The 22727-nt window shown below is 37.8% G+C and overlaps 1 protein-coding gene across 2 annotated transcripts in view; it reads right to left on the reverse strand.

Moving 5' to 3' along the window:
• DOCK8 (dedicator of cytokinesis 8) overlaps positions 1 to 22727 on the reverse strand; it is a 225805-nt gene that overhangs the window by 192348 nt on the left and 10730 nt on the right. For both annotated transcript variants that reach the window (XM_044659337.1, XM_044659328.1), the window contains exon 3: positions 1552 to 1675. In XM_044659337.1, coding sequence (XP_044515272.1) covers positions 1552 to 1675 — 124 coding nt within the window. The remainder of the gene's footprint in view (positions 1 to 1551; positions 1676 to 22727) is intronic.

The raw sequence follows: 22727 nt of genomic DNA on the forward strand, positions 1-22727 counted from the left end.
TTTTAAAAATTATGTTGCAAATACTGCAATATGGCAAAAAATACTGCATATGTGAATTATATGATGAGTTTCAGGGTAAGTTCTTGTCCCAGACCAATGAGTTTGACTCCAAACCCATTTCAGTCCAAGATTTCCGGGACTACTTCTCTACTGTCACTCTTCTCCTCCTCCCTATCACCATTCTTTCAGCTCTCTTTCATATATTATCTTTCCTCCATAAGAATATAAGCTTCTTGAAGACAGGAACTTCCTTTTTTTTTTTTTTTTTTTGGCATATGCATTTCCAGCAGTTGGCATAGTGCTGGCCCTTAATAAATGTTTTCTTTATCTATATGATAGAATTAACTAGCAGAAATTTTCTGGTGAGTGTGAAAGGAAAGGAAAGTCAGGCCAACAGGTGTAGTAATGGGTAAGAGAGATTCCACCAGGAGCTCTGAAGCTTGAGTACATATGTGTCAGCTGGGCAGCCACTTGGACATCTGAGTTGAGAGTTGACACAAAGGTGGTCATCCAAGTCAAAGCAGGAGATAAGGATTGGTTGAAACCAAAATGAAATGCTGTTTGAGAAAGGATCCCAAAACTCCTCACTAAAATTAGAAACCCAGGGGAGAACGCAAGAAAGTAGCAAGACAAGGAATCCAAACTCAGTGTTGATAAGTCTAATTTCTTAAGAAACTGAGAAGATAGCAAGGTCAAGGTTGGGATACCATCCATACCCATGACTGTGAACCATCCCAGGTAGGTGAACTGTGTCTACACAGTTCTGTGTTATGCGATGCTTTTTAATGTGCAGTTCATGATTTTATATGAAACCTTGGGTCATTCCTATCTAATTTGCCACTGGGCAATAAGATTCATAAAGAAGTGCTAGCCTAAGACCCTGACTGTATTAAATTATATATATATATATATGTATGTATGTATCTATGTATATATACATACAGATAAACACACACATGATAGATAAGCTTTTTTAATGTGCTATATGCTATATATTTTCACATACTTTAAAGCCTACATAGTATGTATAAAAATAAAATTTGATTGTATCATAACTTTGGTTTGAAATCAATATACTGCTATAACAAATGGTAAACATTCAATCAACAATAGTTTTGTTTGCCTTATTGGATATTAGAAGGGCTTAGAGAAGAATGTGAATGGGTTCTTTAAAAAGTCACCCAAGGAAATTTGAGCTGATACCTTCTCTTAACCTCAATAAATTTTCTCAAAGCAAGCAGAGAAATTCAAAATAACTCAATTGACCTTAGAATTTCCAGTGTCAAGAGTAAAAAGGGTGACATGCGAAGGAGTGAAAGTCAGAGTCTGCCAGCAGAGCATTATTCATTATGGGGAATTTGCTATAAATCACTATTATTTGGGGCCATTTGACAGGACATGGAAATAACTTTGTTATATAGAGAACTTGATTGTAATCTTATTTCCAGCAATGGGTTTAATGTAGATTAACTTGTATCCCTGCAGAATGAAATATAGATGCCATTCCTTAGATAGAATAGCATAGTAAGCATCTCTGTTGGTAGGAAATACCTGAGAACTTGATTCATTACAATCCAAAGTTTCTGATTCGAAAGTCTGTTTCTGAAGTGTCTTGTGGAAATCCCTTCGGGATCCAGTCTTTTTAAAGCCACAAGTCTCTGAACTTCCTTGATTCCTGAGAGAGACAAAGAGAGATACAGAGAGATAGATGAATGCATAAACCATTTTGGGGAAAAAAAAACCCTCTAAAAATAACAGGCTAAGTTTAGAATATTGGTTGAAAAAGATCTAGAAAAGAGAAGGTCTACTGTAATTCATCAGAAGTAATTATTCAGTAGGCTTAGTACAAGGGCTTGTTGTAATTAGGAACACATTTGCCTCCTGGCTGTCTTATTATTAAAACCAGGAACTGACTGGGAAAAAGCTGCTTCAGAGGTACTGTGATCTCAGCTTTGGGGTATTTAATTCCAAGTTATAGCTCAGCGATGACCCTTGTGCAAGTGGCCAGAGTATATCTAACAACACGCAAAAACTGCAAATAAGGTCTCTTTGAAGATAAAAATAGAGACAAACATTTTATCTTTACAAAAATACATTGCAATTAAGAAAGAAAAAGGAGTGTGTTGTGGTTAAAAAATAGGAATGAAAGGTTTTTATCTACTAAAATGACCTTCATTAATATCCTACATCTAACATTCCACTAAAGCTAGTAACATTCTATTTTAAAATATTTAACCAGTGAAGGAGTCTAAAATAAAATATCTTGTACTGTATCTGGAAAGAGAAAAACATAGAAATTAAGTTGTGAACATGTAAGGACAACAAAGATGAGAGCCTGTGTGAAAGTTAAACTAGTACCAATAGTTCTTGCTTTGAGGATGCAAGGTGTTCTCAAAAACTATTTTGAAGAGTAGCCTAAAGATAAGCGAGGCAGCTAGGTGGCATAGTGGATAGAATATCATGGCTGGAGTCAGGAACACCTGAGTTCCAATATAGCCTCAGACACTTACCAGCTGTGTGATCCTGGGCAAGTCACTTAACTCTGTTTGCCTCAGTTTCCTCACCTGTAAAATGAGCTGGAGAAGGAAATAACAAACCACTCCAGTATCTTTGCCAAGAAAATCCCAGTTGGGGTCATGAAGAGTTAAACATGACTAAACAATAACTAGAAATGAGCACACTGGATGGATTTGTCTGTTTCATTGTTTGACATCATCATCAGAAATCACTGAATCGTGATGGTGGCAAAATGTGAAGTGGGGGGGTTTATTAAGCAGCAAATGTGAAGTGGTGAAATAATCACAGATTTAGAGTTACAAGAGAAATTTAAGAGCATTCTGTCCAATCCCTTTATTTTACAGATGGGAAAACAAAGAGAAGGAACTGTCACATGGGTTCTAAGATGCACACCTGGGATTCAACCTGACATATTACCCCAAGTTCAGCATTCTTTCTACTACATACACCTTGATATTATTCTTGGATAACTACCGATAATTGGAATTAATTATTTATAACTTTCTTTCCCCTAAGGAGAACTTAAATGAACTGCAGGGCCCTTCTGGTCTCTGATGGAGAAGTTTCCACCTTATCTTACCCAGAACTATGCCTCCATAACACTGGTTTGCCATCTCGAAAACATACCATTGCTCAATATTGTTTACTCTCCTCTTTTCCCACGTTCTCTTTATGTGTTATCCTCTATCAGAATGGCAGGGAGTTTCTTGATGATAGATCATTCTTTGATTCAGAAGGGTGTAAAATAAGGTATTTCGTTCTCAAAAGGAGAAACTGACTAAAACAACTATATGGGACTGAGATGTTTTAAAATGTTGTCATCGATATTGTCCATCAAAGATATACTTTCTTTTTTTTTTTTTAATTTTTTTTTTTTAATTTTAAACCCTTAACTTCTATGTATTGACTCATAGGTGGAAGAGTGGTAAGGATAGGCAATGGGGGTCAAGTGACTTGCCCAGGGTCACACAGCTGGGAAATGTCTGAGGCCGGATTTGAACCTAGGAACTCCCGTCTCTAGGCCTGGCTCTCAATCCACTGAGCTACCTAGCTGCCCCAAAGATATACTTTCAAAGAAGTAACAACAATCTTGTCATTGTATAAAATATTATTAAATATGAAAATGAGAATAGCCAACATTTCTATAACACCTACTATGTGCCAGGTACTGAGCTAAGCATTTTATAAACATTATCTCATTTGATTCTCCCAACAACACAGAGGGTCTCAGGTGCTATTCTTATATTGTTTGTGTTTGTGTTTTTAAGTTCTGTTTCTTTGTTACAAAGGAGAATTATATTGCAGGGAAGGTTTAGGAAGTGACAGTGATTAAAAAAAAAACACAACAAAATATCATTTAAACATCTTTATCTTCTGTCAGTATCCATTCTAAGACAGAAGAGTGACAATGGCTAGGCCATCGGGATTAAGTGACGTGGCCAGGGTTACACAGCTAGGAAGTACCTGAGGTCGAATTTGAATCCAGGTCCTCCTGACTTCAGCCCTAGTATTCTATCCACCATACTACCTCGCTGCCCTTCATTTAAACATTCTTTAAAATACTGTTTTAATCTCTCTTTTTAAAAAGACTAGAGTTAGGTTATGAACTACATTGGAAAGCCAGTCTCTATAAATTACTTTAGAGCTTGCCAAAGCATGGGTTGTTGGTTTTTTGATATCTGCTAATTTCATTTTAATAATTAATATTTTTTATGTAAAAGGAAAAGGATTTTGAATTTTGCTGATCTAGGGAACTCAGAATAAAGGAAACTTCCTCTCCTAATGCAGGCCAGCACCTTCTCTAACATAGTTGTTACCTAGAGTATTGAGTGATAATGCCTGTATTACCCAGTGGAATTGCTTGTCAGCTCTGGGAAGGAGGAGGGAAAAAGGGAAGGGAGAGAACATGAATCATCTGATCATGGAAAAATATTTAAATTTTTAAAAAAATTTAAAAACAACAAAAGATAGTCTAGGAGTTCACCAAGGGCACTGGGAAGTAAAGTGATTTTACCTAAGATCTCACAGCTTGTTCCTTAAATGTGGAACCCAAATCTCATTCTTGCTTGCTTTAGGGTTAAATCTTTTATCTTCTAGGCCACACAGTCTTGTCTTTATGTACAATATCAAACCAAAATAATGAGGTTTTATTTTTCATGTTTGTGGGAGAGTGAGTTTTACTAGCAATATTTTGTTAGAAAAAAAAGTCTGTGACACTAGGCAGCATGACCAGTGCCATGTGCCAATGAGGATCACTTAGAGTTCCTTGTTTCCCAAGTGCTGCCTTCTACATGAAGTCTGTCCTAATCCTTCTAGCTGCTATTTCACTCCCTCCCCAAATTGCTTTATATCTCTCTTTCTCTAAACCCTCATCTTCTATCTTATCTACAACTCAAAGAAGAGTGGCAAGGGCTAGGCAATTGAGTTCAATAGTTCTTTTACTTTCAATTTTATTAATTTCTCCTTTAATTTTTAGGATTTCCAATTTAGTTTTTATCTGGGGATTTTTAATTCATTTTTTTTTCTAATTTTTTTAAGTTTCAAGCCCAATTCATTGATTTCCTTCCTCTCTATTTTTTTGGCATAGGCCAGTGATGGGCAACCTTTTGAGCTTGGTTGTCAAAATTCTGAGCGTAACTCAGGTAGTGTGTCACTTTGAGAAAAAACACCATAATTTTGCGATATTTATAGTTTAAATAACAAACATGTGTAATTGTAATATATAACTGTATTTAATAAACCAAAATAGGTAAATGAAAATAGGTAGAATTGTCATCTATAGTACACAGAGTGTCTACACTACACTACAGCAAATGTTTCATCCTCGGCATGTGGCCCCATACTTCTCTGTATGCGGCTGCATGTGGCCGCGTGTCATATAAAAATGGCTACGTGATGCATGTCATAGGATTGGCATAGGCAATCAGCGATATAAAATTTCCTCTGAGTACTGCTTTGGCTATATCCCATAGGTTTTGACATGATGTCTCCTCATTGTCATTCTCTTTAATAAAGTCTGTAATTGTTTCTATGATTTCTTCTTTGACCCACCAGTTTTGAAGAATGACATTTCATTTCCAATTTAAATTTGCCTTTCCACGGACCCTTGTTAATTATAATTTTTACCACATTATTATCTGAAAAAGTGGCATTTATTATTTCTGCTTTTCTGCATTTGTTTGCAATATTTCTAAGGGGTAGGCAATTGAAATGACTTTCCCAGGACACATCGCTAGAAAGTGTTTCAAGCAAGATTTCAATCCAGGGGGGGCAGCTAGGTGGCTCAGTGGAGTGAGAATCAGGGTCAGATACAGGAGGTCCTGGGTTCAAATCTGCCCTCACATACTTTCCAGCTGGGAGACCCTGAGCAAATCACTTAACCCCCACTACCTAGCCCTTACTACTCTTCTGCCTTGGAACTAATACACAGTATTAATTCTAAGACAAAAGGGAAGGCTTTAAAAATAAAAAATAAAAAAAAAAAAAAGATTTCAACCCAGGTCCTCCCCATTCTAGGCCTGGTGCTCTAACCACTGTGCTTCCTATCTGCTCTGTTTTGTATTTATTCTACACATTTCATGCATGCTAATGCAGATAAGAAAGAATGTCAGCTCCTTGACAGTAAGGCATTTTTTTTTTTGTCTTGGTATTTTTAGTTCCTAGTCTAGTACTAGGCACACAGTAGGTATTCAATTAGTGCTTGTCTAGTGATTGCTTTCTCATTTCTTGAGGTCCCTTCAGCTTCTCCCGTTCCACTTCAGCTGTTCCAGTTCTAGCTTAAATTCTTAGACCCTAGGGAAAAAAAAGGAGAAGAGGCAGGGCAGAGAAGCAAAGCCATTGGCTAACAGAGCTTCTGCCTACTGATATCAATGAAGCAGCGAACTCCTTGAACACAGTGACTATTTTACCCTTGGCTCTGTATCCTCTACACCTAAGCATTGCATCTGGCTCACTGAGATAGGGGCTGGAACTGTGATTTTATTTGGTAAAGGGAAGACAAAGATGAGAAAATTCCCTCTGCTAAAGCTGGATAATTCATGCATTTTCTCTACCTAATTCTTCTTTTGTAAAGCTTTGTAGCTTCCACAGGCCTAGGAAGCTTCTCAGTTGTTGAAACTCTCCTTTCCTTCCTCTCCTCTGAGCCTCAACTCTCACAGAAATCCTTCCTTGAGGGGAGGAAGAGAGAATTTAGGGGGCCTAAATTCAAATCTCGCCTCAGACACACTTCCTGTCTGTATGGCCCACTTGACCTCCATTGCCTAGTGTCCTAACCACCCTTCTGTCTTGCAACCATTACACAGTATTGATTCTAAGATGGGAGGTAAGGGTTTAAAGAAAGACAGACAGACAGAGGGAGAGGAAGAGACAGACAGACACAGAGAGACATAGAAAGAGAACCTAGATCTTTTAGAGAATTTGTAGCTTTAGAAGTAGAAGAATGCAAGAAGTATAATAAACAAACAAACAAATAAATGAATAAATAAATAAATAGCAGAAACAAGTTAGGGGAATTTAGCCCTGAGGCAATCTCCCAGGCAAGGTGGGTGTGCCCATTAGTAGGTGGGTCTATAGTCCCAAAATATCTTTTCCCACACCTTATGGATCCTTTTACTTTCTTTGTTGCATAGAAATTCTTGTTTAGATTAAGAAGCATACTCTTTTTAGAAATACAAATATTTTCGGAGTGTGGAGGAGCTTAAAAACAATAAACATTTTCTGGGGCCCTACTGAGTACAAGTCATTAACACTTTAATGTGAATTAGTTCAATAAGTGACTATCCCATCCCTCTAGTCTAGATCACCTGAGATCACCTGGCCTGAAGGAAAAGGAGATAGAGGCAAAGCAGAGGGAGATAATTTTCTACTAGGATAATTTTCTACTGGGATGATAGGGCAGGCCAGTTTCAAGGTGCCATAGGAGTTAGATTAGAGTAGGATTGGGCTGTGGGCTGCCTGGGGCCTGGGGAGAAGAATTCTAAGGAATTGGAGAAGAATGTAGAAAGGGAGGTGGCAGAGGGCCAAAGGGAAATTTTGCCAGTTTCAAAATTTTGCCTTGGGCAGGACCTGTGCCCTAGAAAAGAGGAGGAAATTCTCTTCCTCTTCTGTCTCCTTCCTGAACCAAGTTGCCCTTTGATCCCAAAACCCAAGTTCATATTCATTAGTTCTAGTCTTCAGCCACATTGTGTTCAAAATAGGTATTTATGAGCTGGCCCTGGAATCAAATATAGTATATTTAACAAATATACATTTCTTTCTAGGTTCCAAGAAGTTGACTTACAAACTTTTGCAATCCCAAATCATTCCTAAATGAGGAGTTGCTTCTAGACCACTTTTGTGCCCTTTAGGTCCACTTCTAAAAAATTATTAATTCAAAGCTAGGGTTAATGACAATAGGCGTATTAATGACAAATGTTCTTCTCTATTTATGTGATACAATAAAGATGTTCTAGTTCATGGAAGTTTATGTCTAAATTATTTTGTGGGAACTTGGCAACACTTCATAAATGGTGCTTAGGTTCCTAGTCCTTTCTATAAACAAAACAAAGCAAAAGCAGTCACCATTTAATCAGTAATATACTTAAAATATACAGTGCCATGTTAATTAAAATAAAAACAATAAGCACTTATTGAAGCCCTATGGAGTGCAAGGCATTGTGTGAGGTATAGTAATGTCACCACAGAACTTAAAGAATAATGTGGTATGGTAGAAAGGGAATTATATCAGGAAATAACCTGAATTCACATTCCTGTTCTGACACTTCTGGCAAGCCATTTAACCCCTTCCCTCCTCTATAGTTCCCTTTCTCTCCAGGCAATATGAAATGGTGGAAAACATATTCTAAAGTCACAGGACCTGGTTTGAAATCTTACATCTGACTCTACCTTTGTGGCTTTGGATAAGTCATTTAAACCTTTCTTTGGGTCTCAGCCTCCTCATCTGTAAAAGTGGGGTAGGTGGCGATTAGATGGTCTTTTAAGGTTTCTCTCAGTCCTAGCTCTACAATCCTGTGATATACTATGATAAAGAAAATTTCTGGCTTTGCTTCTTTACTGCTTTTTACTTAAGTTGAGCAGGAAAATATTTGCTTTTCACATGTGGTGGAGGAAAGGAAAACCTAAAGGTAGGTTTTCAGGTTATAACCTCAATATTAAATTTCCTAAAACTCCAGTTAGCTTCTTAGAAGCTATCTCAGTCAGTTTTGTTTAGACAACATTGAGTTTTGTTTTCCTGTGTAGTTAGGCTGTCCTTGTGGTTGCAGGAACTGTATATTAGGACCTTCACTGAAGGTCAAAGAGAAAAAAAACCCAACAAAAAACTAGAAATAATCCAAAAACTCAGGAAGAAATGAAACCAAGGCTGCTGCAACAGAAATCAAATAGTGAAAATTAAGGGACATCTAAACTTGTGTCTTAAATGTTATATAGACTCCAAATTACAAAGTTAATTATCAATTCTCAAGAGAAAATGAAGAATTACCATGCTGTGTCTAAGACATATTAATGATAATAGAAAACTTTAAGGTTTACAGGGAAAACTAGGTGGCACAATAGATAAAACACTGGGTTTAGAATCAAGAAGACTCCTTCATGAGTTCAAATCTGGCTCTAGACACTACTGTGTGACCCTGGGCAAGTCACTTAACTCTGCCTCTATCAAATGAACTGGAGATGGAATTGGCAAACCACTCCAGTATCTTTACCAAGAAAATCCCCAATGGGGTCACAATGAGCTGGGCATGATTGAACAACAACAAATTAAGCTTTACAAAGCACTTGGTGGGGTGAGGGGGGTAGAAGAGGAGCTAGATGGCTCAGTGGTAGAACACCAGGCCTAGAGTCTGAAGGACCTGGGTTCAAATTTGGCCTCAGACACTTCCTAGCTGTGAGACCCAGAACAAGTCACTGCAGTCTAGCCTAGCTCTTGCCTTTCTGTCTCAGAAGTGTCATTAGGTCAGAAAGTAAGGATTAAAATAACAAAAATAAAAACAAAGCACTTTACATCTTGTCTCATTTGATCAAAACAATAACCCTTTAGGGTGGGTACTATTATTATCCCCATTTGTTTTATTTTATTTTAAATTTTATTTATTTTAAAGTATTTTTCCATGGTTCCATGATTCATGTTCTCTCCTTCCTTTCTTCTCTCCCCTCTTCCTGGAGCTGATAAGCAATTCCACTGGGTTATACATATATTATCACTTAATTTCTATTTCCAAATTATTCATTTTTGTAATAGAGTAACCTTTTAAAACCCAAACCCCAAATCACATAGCCATATAAACAAGGGATAAATCATATGTTTTCCTTCTGAGTGTCTACTCCCACAGTTCCTTCTCTCAATGTGTATTATCCCCATTGATAAAGAAAATGAAGCTGATTTTGGATAAAAGATTTTCTTAGAATCACCCAGTTAGTAAATAGATGAGGCAGGAGTCAAATTCAGGGTTTCTTAACTCTCAAGTTAGCACTCAATCCACTTGCCACCTGGTTAACTTTATAATAAATAATGAATGAGAAGTTCTTCTACAGCTTAGAAAACTACTTGCCTCCAAACTGATACACTGAAGTGGCAACTGAGTAAATTGTGGTATCACATGCCTTTTCAAAAGAGTGGTCTTGAATAAAAATAAAAGTCAAGAAATAGCCTGGCTAAGGACCCTGTGTAAAGTTTTGATTTTAGAGCTGTCTTTGACGAATTTTTCCCCTCTCATAAAATGTGCTACATGTGTAAAATTTCTGAGTGCCTACAGGCACCAAAAGCATTAGTTTTTAGAAATTAGGAATAAGTTGGTTCTTCCTCCTTGTATTCCCTGGAAAATGTTTCCCCTTTTCAGAGCAAGTCCTGGCATGTTGGGATACACTAGGTTCTGGAGAAACAGTTGTCAAGGGTCCTCCTATATAGACCCTGACTATTTATTTTCACCTGGAGGTACTATGGCTGCTGCTGAAAAGGATCTCAGAGAAGGGAAATCCATACCTGAAAAGGAATCTCTTCTACAACATTCCTCACAAATGGCCATCCAGCTTCCTCTTGATGAAGAACCCACTACTAAATTATGCAACCCATTTAGGGCTTAGTGGTGTTGCTGGTAGAGCACTGGATGTAGAGTTAGGAGAGACTGGAATGTGAATCCTGCCCTCTGATTCTTAATAGCTCTGGGATCCTGAGAAAGTCACTTAACCTCTCTTGAGTTCACCTGTCTAATGGGGTGGTTGTGAGATTTTATGTGTTGTATCATTTTTCAGGCATGTCTAATTCTTTGGGATCCCATTTGGGGTTTTCTTGGCAAAGATACTGTTGTGGTTTGGCATTTCTTTTTCCATCTCATTTGACAGATGAGGCAACTGAGGCAAATAGGGTGAAGTGACTTACCCAGGTTCACACAACTAGTAATTATCTGAGACTAGATTTGTCATCAGGAAGATGAGTCTTCCTGGTTCCAAGTCCAGTGCTTTCTCCCCAATGCCAACTATCTAGTACACACAAACACATGTACAGAAATGCACAAACACATATACATATGTACACACACACATATATACACACACACTTTACTCTGCAAACCTCACAATACTAAAAACAGGTTATCTTTAGTTTCACTGCTATCAGGAAGTTGTTTTTTCCTGTCACTTTGAGCAGAAATCTGCATCTTTCTGCCTTCTTACTTAAGAACACATTGCTGATTTGGATCTATACCCAAAAGGCTATAAAATTGCATGTATACCCTTTGATCCCATACTACTACTACTGGATCTGTATCCTAAAGAGATCATAAAAAGTGGGAAAGGACCTACCGTAAAGAGCATATATAGCAGCTCTTTTTGTGGTGGCAAAGAATTGGAAATTAAGGGGATATCCATCAAGTAGGGAATGGCTGAACAAATTATGGCACATGTTGGTGACAGAATACAATTGAGATATAAGAAATAATAAGCAAGATGATTTCAGAAAAAGCTGGAAAGATCTGCAGGAACTGATGCAGAGTCAAATAAGCAGAACTGAGATAATATAGTACACAGAAATAGCAATACTGGATGATGATTATCTGTGAAAACTTGGCTATTCTCAGCAATGCAATGAACAACCTGGGACAATCCTAAAGGGCTTATGATGGGAAATGCTATCCACCTTCAGAGAAAAAACTGTTGGGGTTGTCTTTCACATCAGTATATTTATGGTTTTATTTTGGGGTTCTGGTTAGGTATGAATTTGCTCTTGCAACAGTGACAAAGCCAAATGTTTGTTACAATAACTTTTTTTTTTTTTTAAACCCTTGTACTTCGGTGTATTGTCTCACAGGTGGAAGATTGGTAAGGGTGGGCAATGGGGGTCAAGTGACTTGCCCAGGGTCACACAGCTGGGAAGTGGCTGAGGCCGGGTTTGAACCTAGGACCTCCTGTCTCTAGGCCTGACTCTCACTCCACTGAGATACCCAGCTGCCCTGTTACAATAACTTTTGCATCACAAAATCCAAACAGATTTTTAAAAACAGTCAACTCAATCAAAACCCACTACTTCAGAATCAGTAGTTTCTTTGAAGCCACAGTAACACTTAAATATGGCTAAGACTTCAATGCAGAAATTTGGTCAGTTGGAAAGCTTTCCAGTGTATTTTGCATGACAATAAAATTTTTTAAAAAGAACACATTGCTGGGACAACTAGGTGGCTCAATGGATTGAGAGCCAGGCCTAGAGATGGGAGGTCCTGGGTTCAAATTTGGATTCAGACACATCCTAGCTGTAACTTAACCCCAATTGCCTAGCTCTTACGGCTCTTCTGCCTTGGAACCAATACATAGTATTTATTCTAATATAGAATTTAAAGGTTTAAAAAACAAACAAAGCAGAACACATTGTTCTTAGTTCTTCTACCCATTCGGGCCCAAACAGAATAACTGTAATCCTCATGGCAGTCCATCAAAAACTCCAAAGGAGTTATATAGGGGCAGCTAGGTGGTTCTGTGAATAGAGACAGGCCTAGAAACAGCAGGTCCTGTGTTCAAATTTAGCTTTGGACGCTTCCTAACTGTGTGATCCTGGACAAATCACTTAAACCCAATTGCCTTGCCCTCACTGCCCCTCTGCCTTAGAACTGATATTTAGTATTGATTCTAAGATGGAAAGGGTTAAAAAACAAACAACAAAAAAAAAAAAAAACTGAAAGCTATCAAGTCCCCTTGAAACATTCTCAGTTCCTTTAAAGGATCTTCATATATCATGATGTCCATCCTCTCCCTTCCACATTATTTCTAGCCTATCAATATTCCTCCCAAAGAGTGGGGGCCAGAGCTGAACACCATACTCTAGAGGTGGTCTAATCAGAACAGAGCACAGCAATGGTGTCACCTCCCTTCCCTGGATCCTGGCTGCCATCATACACTCTTGATTGACTCACATTGAGTCAACTCACATTGCCGGTTCACAAAAAACATGAACTGTTATCTAGCTATGTCTTCCCCATCCTTATATAATTGCTTTTCTGCATCTAAACTTACGCATACTCCTATAAAATTTCATCTTATTAGCTATGTTTCCATTCTTCTGGCTGTTAGAGATTTGGGGAATAAATCTCACTTCCTTTTTCCTCTTCACCAGTTAATTGTAAGCTCCTTTAGGGCAGGGCCTCTATTGCAGCTAGCTTCATTTACTCAGAGCCTACCATACTACCATATGTAGTAGTATATAGTCTGTAGTATAGTAGACTCTTTTTTAATTTTTTTAAAGTAGCATCTAGGGCCACATTTAAACCCAGGTCCTCTCAACTCCAGGCCTGGTACCTTAACGACTGTGCAATCTCGATTGACCTCCAGAGTAGATTCTTAAGAAATGTTTGTTGAATGAATCCTCTGTGGCTAAGGATCTGAAACCAACCTTGACACTGTTTTATTTCTGGGCTGGTTTTTTTTATTTTGGTTTTGTTTTGTTTTTGTATTCAGTTCCTGGATCCTTGAGTAGAACAATTCTAATAATTAGCAAAACTTCCTCCCAGAAATGAATAAAAGTTGAAGGACATGGGCCTGTGAGTATAAAAAGATGAATCATTTAGGAAGGTCCCATCTCAAAGCACCAGCTCAGAAGACAGTTGCTGTGACCTAAGTCCATTGGCAGTCAAAAGCTTAGATCCACTCTTCTTGCCTGGCACTCATGCCAACTGAAACCACAATATCAAGGTTCTATTTATTACCAGTCTGGCAGAGGGAATGAAGGGGAAGTAAGAAGATTATGCAATGAAAAACCAAGTCTCATAAAATGAGTATGACTTCTTAGTTTCCACAAGATAAATAATATTCTCTTCTTTTGAACCACATTTGGTGACATTCCTTCAAATCCATCAGTTAAAATGTTAGGAGATATTGGCAGCTGGGTGGCATATGCAGTGGATAGAGTATCAGGTTTGTCTTTCTGAGTTTGAATCTGGCCTCAGATATGTCCTAGCTGTGTGGCCCATGGCAAGTCACTTAACTCTGTTTGCCTCAGTTTCCTCATCTGTTAAATGACCTGGAAAAAATGGCAAACCTCTCCAGGATCTTTGCTAAGAAAATCTCAAATGGGGTCACAAAAAGTTGGACACAACTGAAAAATAACAAAAAGGAAAATGAACAATGTTGAGGAGTATGTAGGAAAATGGGCACAATAGCATACTATTAGGGGAGCTGTGAATTGATCTAGACATTCTAGACTATACCCAAAATGTTAATAAACTATGTGTGCCTTTTGAGCAATATATACTTTTAGGCTTATATCCCAAGGGAATCAAAGAAAGATGAAAAGGTCCTAAATATTCAAAAATAATTATAGAAATTCTTCCCATAGTAGCCCCAAATTGGAAACTGAAGAGAAGCCCTCCTGTTGGAGCCTGGCTAAATATTGTTGCTATAAAAAATGACAAAATGGACAATTTCAGAGGAAATTGGGCTAACCTCTCTGAACTGATAGTAAAGTGAATAAAACTAGAGTAATTTATATAATGACTACATTATAGAGAAAACAACTTAGAAAGATTTTAGAATTCAGATCCACAAACTGACAAACCATTTGTCAAGAGAACTGAGGTTGAAATATGACACAAACTTCCTGTTAGAGGGGTGATGGATTTAAAACATGCAAAATGAGATGTATTTTGGAACATGGCCGAGGCATGTGTTTTGCTGGACTATGCATATTTGTGATGAGGGCTTTATTTTTCATTTTTTATTTTTAAATTGAGAGAGAAGTAATAGATGCTTGTAAAAATTAATTTAAAAATATATTAAGTTGAAGTCCTCTTATGTCATAGATATAGAAGTCTGCTAACATCCTGATTTTATCTAAATCATATTGGTTTTGGGAGAGGAATTTATTTAACTTGTGAGGAAAGGGATATAACTTACTTAAACCTTTTAAAATCTCCACCCCAGCATTCCCCTTGAGGGTAGATTATTCTTGGGGGAAAAAAATGGTATGACAATTTCAATGAGTCCCTCTCTCCCATTTTACCCTCACCCCACAGCTTGTCTCATTTCACCATTTCAATTTAACCAATCAGGAACTCCCTTCTCTTCTACTGTGGTTATTTGACCTGGGTCCTCTGCAGAGTTTGGGTTAAAAATCCTACTTTGGGATGGCAATTTTATGGGTGCATCCAATGTGGTAAATTCTGAGTTAGAGATGTTTCTACTCATGAAATATATACAGCACACCACCAGAACTTCGGTGACAATAAACATTCTTAATTCAGACTATGTCTGTAGTGTTGAGTTTGATTCTGGGTGTCAAGGTTTAAGAAGGATATTGATAAGCTGAAGTGTCCAGAGGAAGATAACTAGTATGGTGAAGGGGCTCGGGTCCATGTTATACAAGGACTGGTTGAGGGGATTGGAGATGTTTAAACTGGAAAAGAGACAATACAGGAGGGAACATGATCACTATCTTCAGGTATCTGAAACCATTCTGAAGAGGGATTGGACTTGTTCTGTTTGGCCCCCAATGGTTGAACCAGAAGCAATGGGTGGAAGCTGCAAAAAAAAGATATCTATAGATTCAATGTCAGGAAAAACCTAACAACTAGAGCTACCAAAAGTAGAATGGGCTGCCTTAAGATGGGGTAGTGGTTTCTCTTTCAAGAAGAATCTGGATATCCATTTGCTGGGTATGTTATAGCAGGGATTCCTTTAGGGTAAGGGTTGAACTAGACAACTGCTAAAAGACTCGCAAATTCTGTGATTCTATGATTTCTTTTTTGTGCCATTGACTGATTTTCTCAGTTTAATTTCCCCAACTTTTGGGAAGCAAATAGCTAAGCACCTTGACAGCCAGCACAACAACTATATATCATAATAAGCAATTATTGATCAGGGAGACACATTTTTTATGACGTTTTGGGAGTAACTGAATTATATGCAGTGATGTGTTTGAATTTTAATTGTTTACCAGTTCACTGGGAGTAAAATATGGAGTAATAAAACAGATGATACCATATTCCTTGGCATCCCAGCTCTCCTTGAGTGTGACCTTGTTTTAGAATTGCCTTAATCACCCAGGATGAAAGACAGAAAGTTGAGGGGATTTTATGATGGTGACCATAATGAAATGTTTCATAGTCACTGGAGATAACACACCAAGAATAAATAGTATGTAAACACATTTAATTACTTAAGAACTCAACCTTCCACCAAGGCACTAAGTGTATTTTGAAGTTAATCACTTTTTGGTCCATTTGTGGAAAATGGCAAAGGGAATAACTATATTTAAAATATTTTTATGTCACCTAAAAGATGTCATCTAAAATTCATCTGTAATAAAACAATTAAAAATGAAGGAAAGGAGATGAGAAGATAAACTGGCAATTACTCTGTGGTACAGGTCATTAGAACAATGATTCCTATTCTCATTTTCAAAATTCATGCTGAACTGATTACTATTATTTATGTAGCGTGGATAGCGTACTTAATGCTATTCAAGGCATTAAAAAAAGTGCAGTCTTTGCCTGGGGGGCTTTCAATCTAAGTTAAATAAATACTTCAAGCATTAAAAATATACCATCCAAAAAGGATACCAAGTATTTTGTGTTTCTGTGCAATTCTATTTTTTGCATATTAAGATCCTTTCTTCCCCTCCTACTCTTGGTATAGGGAAAGAGTACCAATTCTGGATTCAGAGAACCTGAGTTCAAATCCTGTATCTCATGATTGCTACCTGTGTGTCCTTGGGCAAATTGAAATTTCTCCAGGTAATCTTAATTGTCTTATCTATAAAATAAGGAGCAGGTGATCCATAAAGTTTCCTCCTATTTTAGATCTATGATCTTATGAGCCTTCTTTTCTCCCCATTTTACTCATCTATTTAGAAGGTTCTTGAACTTCCCTTCATGTTGGGCATGGGCCCACAATAATAGAAAGTACCATATTGCATATATATATATAAAACTCTTTTACCTTTTTAATCTTAGAATCAATATTTGTTTCAAAGTAGAAAAGTGCAAGGGCTAGGCAATTGAGATTAATTGATTTATCCAGGGTCACATAGTTAAGAAGTGTTTGAGGTCAGATTTGAACCTAGCACTTCCAATTCCAGGCCTAGTTGCCTATCCACTGAGTCACCTAGATTCCCCTTTCCCCCCCCCCCCCCTCTCTATATATAAAATAAAAAGTATAATACATATTATACTTTTTTATTTAATTTATGTATCCCCCCAATAGAATGTTAACTCATTGAATTCAGCCATGGTTTTTTATTCTTCATACACTTCATACAAATTGTTGGAGTTACACAATTTATGATTTGTGGTAGGTATGTAATGTAGGTAGCTACTTTCCATGCCTTTGGTCATTCTATTCCTTCTCCTTATAGTTCAGAAGGGGCCAATATGGTCTGATGAAAAGGACACCAGATTTGTCACCAGAGGAACCAGGTTCAAATCCCACTTCTACCATTTGCTATCTGTGTGACTTTATATATATATATATCACTTAACATCTGGGCCCCAGTTTCCTCATTTTTAAATGAGGGGGCTGATATCTAAGGTCCCTTCCAAAAGTATAATATTATTATTATTATTGTTATTATTATTATCATTTTACCTATATAGAGCCTAGTATGGGCCAGTTCCTGGTACATAGCAGCTACTTAATAAATGTTTAGTGAATTAAAAGGCACATTTAAAATGATCAAAATCAAGGGAGTCAGACTAATCTAGTTCTCTCTCTTAGCTTGATTTGAACCTATTTACCAGATTGGTGGTGTTCATTCATTCAGTCATATCTGACTCTGTGACCCTATCCCATGGACCCTGTGGTTTTATTGACAAGGCTACTGGAGTAGCTTGCCATTTTCTTCCCCAATGGATGCTTTTTCTGTCAGCTAGCTTAAGCAAAATATAAAGAACTTCCCTTTCATAATATCAATGAATTATATTAATAAGGAGATAAATGTGGGAAACTATCAATTATTAGTTCATGGCTACCTGATATTAGGTAACAGGGAAGTATGCTCAGAAGATAAAATGGATTCCAAGAGTATGAAGTGTTGGAGTTACACAATTTATGATTTGTCCTTTTGCTTAGTGTGCCAAATTCCCTGTGGCAAGGAAGTATATGCCTGGGATAATATCCTTTGATTCACCTAAGGCTAACACCAATTCTCTTCTGAAGTCTTTTGAAGTCTTCAGAATATTTTCTTTCCTTGGCTTTATTCCATGAACATTCTATTCACATGTCTATGCAATCCAGCCTCCTCCAGGGCATTCGATGAGAAGAAATCCTCTGCCCCATTGAACATGGTACTTATCTTTTCTTGAAGTTGTGTCTAGCTTGTGGGTCCAACTTAAATTACTCATTAGGGAAGGACAATCTAACTATGTTCCATACTGAGAGACAATTAAAGGAGTTCACGCTAAGAACCCAGGCCACTTTACTGTGGTATGCATTATTTTCCCTGCAAATTGGATAGAATAATGGACTTTGGAATGGGGAAGGCTTAATCATGCTACCAATGCTTATCTGTATGACCACAAGCAAGTCATTTAAACTCTTTCAAAGTCTGAGAACTTTTGTCCATATTATCTCATTTGACTCTTACAACAATCTTGATAGTAGATACCATTAAGATTCACATAGTGTAGACTAAACAAGGGGATGTGACTTAATCAGGACAAGTGACTAGTAATCCTCTGAGTTCAAACTTAAGTGTTTCTGAGTCTAATTCAAGTCTTCTTTTACGCCTATAGCACTAGGTAGTGTAGTAGATAGATTGCAAAACTGAAGTCATATTTCTCAGTTCAAATCTGGCCACACACACACACTAGCTGTGGGACCCTGGACAAGTTGTTTAACCTGTCTGCCTTAGCACCTCATCTGTAAAATGAACTAGAGAAGGAAATGTCAAAACACTCCCATATATTTGCCAGGAAAACCCCAAGTGGGGTTTGAAGAGTCGGACCTGACTGAAACTAAACAACCTCCACAAAATTTCACTGCCTAGAGACCTCCACTTCTTTTCCTCAATTTTCCTTAAACCTCAGCAGTTGTCTTCTGACCTCATCATTCAATTTGGAGACATGGTTGCCAATGATCTTTGATATGTCCATATCTAATGGCCTTTTGTCATTCTTCATCCTTTCTGACCTCTCTGCAGTGTGACACTACTGATCACTTCCTCTTGGATACTTTCTTCTCTCCAGGGTCTTGTGATACTACTGCCTCCTGGTCCTCCTTCTTTATGGCTGCTACTTCTTTCATTCTCCTTTGCTCGTTCATTATCCAGGTTATGCGCTCTAACCAAGGTTGGCTCCAAAGACTTTGTCTTGAAGCTACTTTTCTTCTCCCTTGGTCTTATTTCATTTGATGTTCAGCTGCCATAGACTCAATGATCTCCCTAAGAAGATGATTCTCAGATATGTATATCTAGTTCTAATCTCTTTCATGACATTTAGTCACTATAACCAACTGTCTCTTGAACAAATGGACATCCCACATGCTTCTCAAATTTAATACATCCAAAGGAGAATTCCTTATCCCTCAAAACTCTCTTCCATTTTCCCTACTATCAAAAGACACCCAAATCCTCCCAGTTATCCAGGCTACCCTCTTGGTATCATCCTTTACTCCTCACTCACACTCACCCCCACATAGGTAATCCATAGGCAAGTCTTATTATTTCTACCTTCACAACTTTTGCATATGTCTTCTTTCCACTTGTACAATCACAATCATTGTTTTAGCCTTTCATCACCTCTCATCTAGACTACTGCAATAGCCTTCTGTTTGGTTTCCCAGCCTCAAATCTCTCCCCTTCCGCCCTCTGCTTAGCTGCCAAATTTATTTCTCAAGTCATGGGTTGAGCCATGTCACCCAATATAACTCAAACTCCAACATCTCCCTATTATCTCTTGGACCAAATATAAAGATCTGTTTGGCATTTAAAGCTTTTTATAACTTAGCTCCTTCCTACCCTTCTAGTTATTTTTTTTTCACACATTACTTCCCTCCCCACACTTTATGATACAGCTACATGGAGCTCCTTGCTGTTCCTCAAATATAATACTCCAAATCCCATTTCTCTGCCTTGGCACGTGGCTGTTCTCTATACCTAGGAATGTTTTCCCTCCTATCTTTGCCTCTTTGTTTCCCTAGCTTCTTTCAAGATTCAATCCAAGTCCTATCTTCTATTACCAAATATACAGGGCAGCTAGTGGCTCAGTGGATTGTATTCTTGTTTCTTTTTTATATCCTTCTACTTAGAACAATGACAGCCACTTAACGTATACTTGTCTGAGAGATTAGAACAATTCCTGGTATATAGCAAACATTTTGTTCTAATAACCCTTACCTTCTATCTTAGAATCAATATTAGGGATAGGTTCTAAGGCAGAGAAGTGGTAAGGTATAGGCAATTGGTGTTAAGTGACTTGCCCAGGGTCACACAGCTAGGAAGTGTCTGAAAGTATATTGAACTCAGGATCTTCTATCTTCAGGCTTGGCTCTCTATCCACTGAGCAACCTTGCTATTCATTTCTTTGTCTACTCTTCTGCTTAGAACAGTGCCAGCCACTTAATACTTCTTATCTGAGTGTTAAAACAGTTTCTGATGCACAGTAAACATTAAAAAAAAAAATGAGAACCCTTACCTTCTGTCTTAGAATCAATACTAAATACTGGCTCTAAGGCAGAAAGAGTAGTAAGGGTTAGGCAATTTGCCTAGGGTCAAATAGTAAGGAAGTGTCTGGGATTAGATTTGAACCCAGAACCTCCCATCTCCAGGCCTGGTTTTCTATCCACTGAGCCACCTGGCTGCTCCTCTTTTCTTTTCTTTTCTTTTTTTTTACATAGTAAACATTTAATAAAATCTTGTTGACTGATTTCTAGTCTATTATTCTTTTATGTATAATATTCTATAGATGATCAAACAGGTAGATAAAACAACTCTTTTTTGTAATTACATAATAGCATCAGCACTTTAGCTCATCCCTTGTGGACAAAATGAAAGCATTTTTGGTACAACTTCCAGGAGCAGACGAGACAACAGGGAGAATACACACATCATTCTGTTCCCATGTGAGTCTGATCTCCTTTTTGAGGTCTCTTTATTAAAGATTTCATTCCATGTACCTTGATGGTTAGGTGTATTTAGCAAGGTGGCCTTTCTGAAAATTACTGTTCTTAAGTTTTTATGAATTAGTTAATTCTGGGCACTTAACAGGCAACAATTCAGTCTGTGATGATACTCTTTTGCCCAGTGCTGTTTATTGGTTGAGCTCTCCAGGAGCTTTTGAGATCTATATTTGTTGTTCTTCAGTTCATGAAAGATATTGAGCCTCTGATGTATAATTCTCATCACCAAGTTGCATCTTGCTAGGTGCTAAACTGTTATAGTCTATAGTAAAGTGTTGCAATTTTTGCATGCTCCTTGCATTAATTAAAAAAAGTATTATCATAAGAGGCAGCATTTTTGTTGTTAGAATGTTTTCAATTGTGTGTCTTTGTGACTGCATTTGAGCTTCTCTTGGCAAGGATACTAGAATGGTTTGCCATTTCCTTTTTTTATTTTATTTTATTGCAAATGAGGAAACTGAGGTAAACAGCATTAAGTGTCTTGCCCAGAGATACATCTGAGGCCAAGTTTGAACTCAGAAAGATGAGTCTTCCTGAGTTCAAGCCTGGTACTCTACCCATTATACCACCTAGCTGCTCCATATAGTGGATAGAGAGCCAGCCTCAAAGCCAGAAGACATGAGTTCAAGCCCAACCCAATAGTTATTAATAGCTAACACTTGTAGAGCTCCTACTATGTGTAAGGCACTGTGGCTGTGTTTTCCAATTATTATCTCATTTGATCCTCACACCTATCCTAGAAATAGGTACTATACAATCAATCTATCAATATATATTTATTAGGTATCTACTATGTGTCAGGCACTGTCCTAAGTGTGGGGGATACAAAAAAAGGCAAAAGACAGTCCATGTCCTCAAGAGCTTATAATCTAATGGGAAAGACAACAGGTAAACAAGTATATATGCTATGAACAGGATAAAAAGAAAATAATTAAAAGAAGGGAGGCACTGGAATTAAAGAGGAGTTAGAGAAGGCTTCTTATAGAAAATGGGATTTCAGTTGGGACTGAGAGAAAGTCAAGAGAGGTCAGTCCTCAAAGCAGAACATGGAGAGCTTTCCAGGCCTGGGGGACAGCCAGAGTGGGTGGGGATGAGAAAGAGTGAGGAATCCATGATTATCTGGAGGGGAGATGGTGTTGCCCTCAGGAGATACAGAAGATAATGAGTTCTGTTTTAGACATTTTGAGTTTAAGATATCTCCTGAATATCCAGTTTGAGATATCTGAAAAGCAACTGGAGATCCAGGATTTGAAGTCAACAGAAAGTCTAGGGCAGAAAAGGCAGATTTAAGAACCATCAACAAATAATAATTATATCTATGGGATTTATTTATTATTCCCATGTTAGAGTTGAGGAAACTGAGCTAAACAGAGGTGAAGTGACTTGCAAGAGTCATATTGTTAGTAAGTGCCTGAGCCTGGATTTGAACTCGGGTTTTCCTGACTCCAGTCCCAGGGCTCTATCTAGCTGTCCCACCTCCAACTCATATGGTCTGTGTGACTCTGGGCAAATCACCAAATTTCTCAGCATTCTCTAGGCAAGTCTAAGACTAGAAGTTGCAGAGAAACTCATGTCTTGCCTTAATAGAGAGAATTGGCTCCCTCCAGAATCCCTTTCCCTAT

Source organism: Gracilinanus agilis, chromosome 1 (genome assembly GCF_016433145.1).
Source record: "Gracilinanus agilis isolate LMUSP501 chromosome 1, AgileGrace, whole genome shotgun sequence".
Lineage (NCBI taxonomy): Eukaryota > Metazoa > Chordata > Mammalia > Didelphimorphia > Didelphidae > Gracilinanus > Gracilinanus agilis.